Source organism: Sciurus carolinensis, chromosome 15 (genome assembly GCF_902686445.1).
Source record: "Sciurus carolinensis chromosome 15, mSciCar1.2, whole genome shotgun sequence".
In the NCBI taxonomy this organism is placed as follows: domain Eukaryota; kingdom Metazoa; phylum Chordata; class Mammalia; order Rodentia; family Sciuridae; genus Sciurus; species Sciurus carolinensis.
Window position 1 is genome coordinate 9,565,159 of NC_062227.1, and position 8,282 is coordinate 9,573,440.

The window sequence follows — 8,282 nt, forward strand, 5'->3', positions numbered from 1 at the left end:
TGGGTAAGCTACCTAACATCTCTCAGTTTTATCTTCATTGGAAAAATGAGAATAGGCGCACCTTATTCACTGTCTTGCGCTGGATCAAGGAGATAATTCAGGTTTATACTGGTGGACAGTGTCCCCTGTGCTGGAAGCTGCCGGCTGCACTTCAATAAGTGCTTGCTAGATGAATGAAGGGCCTACAATGTAAGAACCTAATAAATATTAGGGGGCCCATGCTGCCACTGGTATCAAACACAATTATTTCCTGAAGCACTAAGAAAAAAAATTAAATGTTGACAATGAAGCCATGACCCATTGCTTTTATGTCACCTGGGATTGTTTTGTATTTACCCAAAGATCTCTTTTAGATTGATTAGGACATACATTTTTAATCACAGATCACTACTAAGTTTACATTAAAAAGAGAGAGGCATGTGGGGGGGGGGGGCAGCAATGTAGGCCAGGAATAAAGCACTTGCCAAGTATGCATGCACAAAGCCCCTGGTTCAATCCCCAGCTCTGGGAAAAAAAAATACACACACACACACACTGCACATATACACATATATTAATATTTTTTAAAAAGAAAATTATCAGGGAAATCAGTAAGGTGAGGTGTTCCTAAAATTTGTTCAGGGTCAGAGCCACCTCTCTCTGAAATGATACTGTTCTTCCATTCACAGGTAAGCAGACCATTGTCCCTTCTAAGCAACCCCTCACCCCATACCCCATGAATGCCCACGCCTCTTGGAGGGCATGCGCTCTCTGACACCTCTTTTTAGGCTCCCTGGATTTACCCACCCAGTTTGTGCCTGAGAGGCCAGGGGTCATCACACTCCATACCAACTCTCCAGAATGGCCTCCTTGGCAGTACACAGGGTGCGGGTAGCATGGTGCTGACAGTGCCTGACACCTTCATCCTCCACTGTCATAGGAATCCAGAGTTCAGAAGTGGGCTGATGCTCTTAACACTGACAACTAGGACAAATTAAACTTTTGGAGTCATACAAGTGAGCCACTTCCAGGAGGCAGGGAGGGTGGGGCAGGGAAGGTTCTGTCCTTGAGGGGCCTCTGCCTTACAGTAAATAGGGCTGGGAGTGAGGAGACGCCAGGGTCCCGGGCAGGGGAGTCTCGGCATGGAGCCTCAGGTGTACTGGTCCTGTGGTTTTGTCACCATTTAGCCTCATTCACTGGCTGGGAATGAGGAGTCCCATCGCCCTTACCTGATTAAGTGGGGCTGGGGCGTTTGGGAGAACTTTCCTTCAGCTCTGAGATCCACTCAAGCACAGGCTGAGCTGAGGGTGAGGGCAGCAACTGGTTTTCTTGGGCGACAGGAGTAGGGGCAGAGGTTCCCAGCAGGGGATTTCTCTTGACTTCCTTCTCCCGCAGTGTTGCTTCTGGGACCAGGACTCCCTTGTTTGTGGAAACGAAATCAGGCCGCAGGGCAAAGGTAAAGAGAGGAAGTGCCTGGTTTCTGCTGGGATCCTGGAGGTTGGGGACCGTGGCAAGACTGAGGTGCTCCCCTGGAACTGAGAGGTCAGCATTTTGGCCACTCCCAGCTGGCCCGCTCTGGGCTTGTTTCCCGTAAACAGTAGGAGAGTGCCCTCCTGCTCCGGGAGACCTAAAATTCGGACTCCACCGCCGGCAAAGTCTTCCGGGGCCTTCTCTCCGACCCCTTTCCTTCCACCTTAAAAAGGTGCCTCCAGAGGAATCCAGAACAGGGAAGGGAGAACGCCAGAGTCACTATTTTTTTTAAAAAGTGGAGCCGTAGAGGGAGGGATGGGGTACCCTTCTCCTGCCTGTGCCTTTGACGACCCTGGCGGTGCTGGGGCTTTGCAAGGAGCCTGTGGGGAGTCAGAAGCTCCGAGACCACTGAAGACCAGGTCCGCCGCAATAGGACGTCGCTGGGTCGAGCTGAGCGCCACCTAAAGCTGCGGGACCCTGGCTCCCCTCCCCCCTTCTACAGACCAGGAAAACCACTTGCTTTGGGCCAGGGGCACAGAAAGTCGGGATGTGATTCCACACCCGCAGCCTGGATCCTTCAGCCAACTTTTCCCCAACGTCTCTCTTGCTGTCCAAACCACCTCCAACCCAAGGCACCCTGGGCACGCTTCGCGGTGTGGTGGAGCGCTGCCGCCTGCTGATCCCAGCCCCCACCGCCCGGCCCTTCCTTTCCCGAGGGTCCGTTTGGGGGCAAGTGTTGCCCTCGGGCCTTGGCTAGCGCGAGACCCCAGATCCTTCCCTCCCCCCATCGCGGGCCGGGGGACTCCGGGAAGCGCAGCCGCGGCTTTGACCGCCGGTGCTGTCTCTGCGTTTTGTTTCCCAGGACCTTGGGGCGGAGAAGAGGCTTGTGTGGCAAGAGTCCAGAAGGAACCGGAGCGGAGGGACCATCTTTCCCCAAGCCGCCGTGCGCAGGAAGGGGGTCCCAGGACTCGGTGGCGGGGCGGGGGGCAAGCAGGCCGGTGCCTGGGAACTCGGGAAGATGGGACGAGGCGCTTTACCCAGAGTCTGGGCTTTGCGTCTGCTTCGCGCCTACGCTCCTCCCGGGAGGGGCCTAAAGCTTCGGTCGGGTCTCAGGAATTCTCCCAAGCCAGAAAACCCCCAGCGGTCCAGACAGGACAGGCGTTTGGCCCACTCTTCCCCTGCCTCCAGGGCTAGTTCTTCGGTTTCGGTCTCTGATCATTAGAACCAAGAAGTTTAGGGGCGCGGGCTGTGACTAAAACGCCCTCTTCTCACTCCCGCCCGCCCTAGGATTCGAACCCCCCTTTTTGAGGCCCAGCTTCCCCATTGACTGGCTGGTGACCTCAGGATCTAAGTTCTGGGGTCGGGTTCCCCATCTGTGACTGGAAGGAGCTGTACTCATTGAAATGCTGGGGTCTTCGTGCTCTGTAGCCGGATTCCCGGACTGGACCTCTTAGAGCTCCGGTGGGAGGAGGACAGGCCAGTGAGGGGCCGCCCTGGGAAATACCTTAGATGTGTAGCCCAAGGAGTTTTCTAAGGTGTATTCCTCAACTTTAGCATAAACAGCAGGACCCTGGAGGAACTGTGATCAGCAGGATCAGACCCCAACTCGGCCCATTTTAAGTCTTCTCTGAGTTTTACCCTCCTTCCTTCCACAATTCTGCAGAGTTGACAATGACATAGCTGGAGTCTCATTTCCCCTGCCCTCCTGATGACAGAACTCAACCTTCACTTTGCTCTCCTTTGAACTATAATGGATAAACTTAGTCAATCACCTGGCTGCTGGAGCCTAGTACAAGAAAGTTACTAAGCATTGCTAGGTTGAATTGACCTGGATGTAACCTCAAGGACCGGAAGGAATTAGGGGGCACAGTCACACATTCCTAATTCCTTCCTTCCAGGAAGCCAGGGTCCTTACAGTCTTCCTGGGGCCCCTGGGGAGGGAGAGTGGAGGCCTGGGCGAGTTGTCTGGGAGTTGTTTCCAAGGCTGAATTAAGAGCCCTGAGCCTGTAAGAGATCATTTCCCAGAGTTTTTGCAGATCTGGACTCAGAGAATCACCTGCAACCTCAGAAAGTATGGGTTCTCTTTCTCATTCCTCCACAGCTCCAGGTTGGAGATTCTAGGGAAGAGAAGTTCAAGCATGGGTTCTAGAAAGCGAGGAACTAGCAGATACATGAAGAGGAAGCCATCTTTGCTGTAGGTCTGGGACATAACTGACCATTACCACATTCTGAAACACAAAGCCTACAGCTGAGTGAGTGTGGATATCCTGGACTCTTCCTCATATTTGGGCCTGGAAGGACCTAGTTTTGAGACCTGGTCCTTCTGGGAAAGGCATGGCCAAGTTATGTCACTTTCCTGGGCTTTAACTAGTAAAGTGGCCATCTTCCTACCCCTTCATCATCCCCCTTAGGAAGCACAGGACAGAAACCCACATGTGAGCTTTGAGAACAGTCTAGATGGATGAGATCTTCCCCGTGAGGAGGGGTGCCAGCGGGCACACGCTGCCAACCTGTGCTCCTCAAAGCCTCCACCTGCACCAACTGTGGGCTCGGGCAAACAGTAGTCCTCTCTCGCTATCCACCAGGTACTCTCACTTCTCGGAGCCAAGTCTCAGTGGCCCAGTCGCCACCGTGCTGCGTGTACAGCGGGAAAAATGCAAACGGGTACCGCCCTGTGGAAAGGACTAGGAGCCTCTGCAGCTTGAGACTCTGTGGGAACCTCGAGTCCTGAGCTTCCGGTTCGCCTCAAAAGGGGCTGATCAGGACCCTTTCAAGGACCACACAGTCGGTGATCCTTCAAGTCCCTGGTGACCGAACCAACAACCTATGCAGCTCTGAACCCTGAGACACTTCGGAACTGCTATTGCCGAGGGGCCCCCGGGCTGGGAAGGAAGGAAAATGGAGTTCAGACTGACCCTTCGTGCCCAGAGTGAAAACGCTGGTAGGATTCTGCAGCAACCGGAGGAAAGGACGTTCTAGAGGTGACTGTGAGCGCCCTTCTTACCTTGCCTCGCCCTTCATTCCCCGTGGATTGAGAAGCCCCCGCACCCCACTGTGTCATAAAATATTTTATTGGAAAAAAAAAAGTCACCGTCTTCGCAAGATGGGGGGTAGGAGCCCCAACGACGTCGGGGGCCCGGCATCAGGCCAAGTCGCAGAGTTTTCCCGGCGCTGTCTTGGGCTGTGGTGTCCTGCGCCCAGTCGTTGGGTCACCGACACGCGGAAGCGAGTGAGAGCCTGGAGGCGTCCGGGACCGGAAGACCGGCCGGAGGCGGGGTGAGGGTGTGGGCAAGGAGCAGGGCGTGGATGCACGTGGAGCGCACGGCGCCGCGGAGCTCCAAAGAAGTCGAGTTGTTTCCGCCGCGATGGACGTCCCAGTAAGGACCAGGAGCGCGCCGGGGCCTGGGTTTGGCTTCGGGGTCTCTGTCCTTCCTTGTTTGACCCCTAACTGTCCGCATTCAAAGTAATAATAAAACGCTTAGAAAGCAAACGGTGGGAATGCGGAAGGTTCCCGCGGACTCAGGCGGCCGCTGCAGCGCCGGGATCCTGGCTCCGCACTCTGCTGAGCTCAATCCTCGCGGCTCCTGTCGCTGGGCTCGCCTGGCACCTCCGCCGGCTTCTCCGCCTCCTTGGCGCGCTCCTGCTCTGTGAGTTGCTCGCTAGTGGGATGGAGTTCTTCTTTGGCCGCCCCTTGGGCTTGGTAGGGGACTCCAGGCCGCCGCCCTGCAGCACCTACAAGAAGGATGACCAGTGTATCGATGGGAGGTGGACTGTGCCCAGTACCCAGGGGTGACCGAAGGACCCAACCAGGTCATCAAAGACCGCTCCCCGCCCCGGGAAACAGCAGCCGTTTGAGCGCAGCTGGGGAGAGGCAGGCAGCCCCAAAGTCTAGCAGAGGGGTTCAAGACTGCCAGCGGACCAGAGGGCGCCGCGGGACGCCAAGGATTTTGGCCCCGGTAGGGCAACTAAAGGGGCAGAGGGTCCTTATGAGCAGCAAGTACGGAGGGAGTCGGAAGGGTTGAGCAGCGGTCCTCGCGCAGGAGGGAGAAGCGGTTCTTCCAGGGCACAAAGGCATGGCCCGGGACACCAAGGGCCTAAAGAGCTACACTCACTATTTTCTTCCACTTCATCCTCCGATTCTGATACCACGTCTTCACCTGCAACTGGCTCAGGCCCAAGGACTCGGCGAGATCTATTCTGGAAAGAGCAGGGTGTACCTTCAGCACGGCAGATGGCCACCCTCCCACCGCCCACTGACCCCAACCTTGCCCAACACTACCTGTCGGGCGTGGAGAGGTATTTCTGTTTCTCGAAGCGTTTCTCCAGGCCCATCAGCTGCAGCTCGGTGAACACAGTGCGGCTCCGGCGCCCTTTCTTGGCTTTGGTGCTGGGCTCACCAGGGCCTGCTGCCTCCAGCTTCCCGCGGAGCTGTAGCTCCAGCGGCAGGTGCGGCGCGCCGGTGGCGCCAGGCAACCCAGGCCCGGCGGCCAGCAGCGCTGAGCCCAACCCGGAACAGCCTAGCGGCGCCAGCGGGAATTTGAACACCGCCGCCTGTTCCGCCTTCAGCACCGCTGCAGGGAGAGAAAGAGAGGAGCCCGTGAGCTCCAGCTGCGCTTCTCGGCCTCGGCGTCGGCCGCACCAAGTGCCGCCCGAGCTTCAGCTCAGAGTGCCACCACGCAGAACCTCCACGCCTGGCGGTCGGGCGCGAGGATTTGAGCCACGCGCAAGAATTTGAACTGCGCGCAGAAGGCGATCCTCCTCAACGTGATGTTCCCGGGAGTCTGGAAGACAGACCTCCCCAACCCGGTGCTCTGCTCTGGCGTTCCCCTTGCCCAGCCGCCTCCGAGATTTCAGCGCTCCAGAAACAAGTTCACGGGTCTGAGAAGCACGCTGTGTATCTTTCGTGAAAAGGGGAAACAAGAAGAGACCGGTGCGAATTAAGAAGGTGGGCGTCTGCCGGGACCAAAGCCGTATTGTTGCTTTCGGCAAAAGAACATAATGGACTCTGCACAGTTACTCTTCTGTGCTCAGCGCAGCAGCCACACCGCGGGCTGTGGCCCTGGCGTCCTCTGGGGTGGGGTCGGGCGCTTCCCGGAAATTCCAAAGCACCCTGAGAACACAAAATTTGTCGTTCTTGTTTTTCTGTTCAGGCTCTTCCCGGTGAAGATGTTTCCATGTTCTTTAGTCCTAAAATGATTTTTTGCCCGCTTCAAACGAATTACTAACAATAGAGCAGATAGAAGTGAAAGGCAGCCGACATGCTGCGTCCCAATTGAACTTAGAACGTGCAAACTGACCCTGCCATCACCGACCGAACAAGCTCAACCTAGAGGGGACGGGAGTAGTGCAAAAAGGGGACTGGTGGGGCTGGGGTCCCCGCCAAGTTGGGTAGGCCGCCCTCCCCTTCAGGCTTCTCTGTGAGTGGGTTCCTAGCCCCTTTGGAGTGCTAAGGGGACCCGCCAAGGTGCAGGTAAGCCTAAGGAGGAGGAGAGGGAAGAAGGGAAAAGGACTCCTTGGGGGATAGGTGGGAGAGGGGAAGCAAACCTATGCGACCAAGAGAGGAAGAGGAAAGCCAAACGCTGAGCAGAGGATAGATGAGAAAGGTTAAGAAGAGAATGGAGGCAGTGGAGAGGGCACCGCAGGACAAGGCAGGCCCCGCCAAGGAAAAGACAGGATGGGCAAAAACGGTTTGAGCAAATGGTACAAGCTCTGCCAAGACCCAGCCGACCTGGAAATGAAAGGTCCAGCCCGGCAGCGACTCACAGGCAGGCCTCTTGCCCACAGAAGGGCCCAGGCAAGTCCGTGCAGCAGCGGAGGCCTCGTTTGTCGCCGGCTGGAGCGCGGGACTCCAGGAAACTCTGGGCCGGCTTGGGACAGTGTCAGTATCTAGCAGTGGAAGCCGGGGGCCTCTTCCAGAGGTTTAGCTCCCAGGTTTGGGTAGCCACAGGCCCCTCATTGTCAGTTCTCTGGCGAAGCTGAGGAGCCCTGATCTGAGGTCATTTTGACCCTCAGTAATCAGCAGACTGGTCGTACGCCTGTGATGGGGAGGCGGGATCTGTTCCTCGGACCCAGACCCCCATCTGGGGCTGAAGGCCCAAAGAGCAGCCATGTAGTCGAAAGCAAATGCCCTCCCTGGCCTGGTCTTCGGACACAAGGCCTGTTTTCTACGGAGCCTGTTGCCCGCACCCTCCGCTTCCAGGCTGGACTGCGCCTAGAGATCTGCCCCAGGGCCTGCACGCTCAAAGCAACGTCCGGGGTCGGTTCTGGAGCCCGGGTAAGAAGGGTAGGTTCTGGGCACCGCCACGGCGTGGCTCTTTCCCTCCCGCTAAGACCGACCCACAGCCCCAAGGCCCCACGGCCGCCGCACGTACCCAGGTGGCTGTGGAAGGGCCGCGCCGCCAGCAGCGCCTGCACGCCGAACTTGAGCAGCTCGCCCGCGGCGGCGGCGGCGGCTGCAGGCGCGGCGCCCTTGGGCCCGGGCGGTTCGGTGAGGATCTCTTCGATCATGAAGCTTCGGTAGCGGTGTGGCCGGTGGTCTGCACAACCCTCGGGCGGGCCGAAGCGCACGGCGCCCGGCTCCCCCGGCCGCTGCATCGCTGCGCCCGCGGATGCGCCCGCGGCTGAGCAGCGGCGGCGGCTAGGCTCCGGCGCGGGGCCCGCGCGGGGCTCTAGGCCGGCCCGCAGCTCCCGGCCGCGCGCGGGCGCCGGCTCATGCCCCCTCCCCCGCCGGCGGGCCGGGCGGAGGTGCAGGGCGCGGGCGGGGCGCGCGGGGCTCGGCCAGTCGGACCCGGGACTGCGCCCCCGCCCCGCGCCGCCGCGCCTCTTGCCGGGCC

At 58.2% G+C, this 8,282-nt stretch overlaps 1 protein-coding gene across 1 annotated transcript; it reads right to left on the minus strand.

Moving 5' to 3' along the window:
- Positions 1 to 4,563: 4,563 nt before the first annotated feature.
- Positions 4,564 to 8,043, minus strand: Barx1 (BARX homeobox 1). Its single transcript, XM_047526946.1, is given in 5 exon segments — positions 4,564 to 5,118; positions 5,121 to 5,181; positions 5,562 to 5,646; positions 5,729 to 6,020; positions 7,821 to 8,043. Coding segments are annotated over 5 exon segments (762 nt in total). The 3' UTR covers positions 4,564 to 5,017.
- Between the last annotated feature and the right edge of the window lie 239 nt (positions 8,044 to 8,282).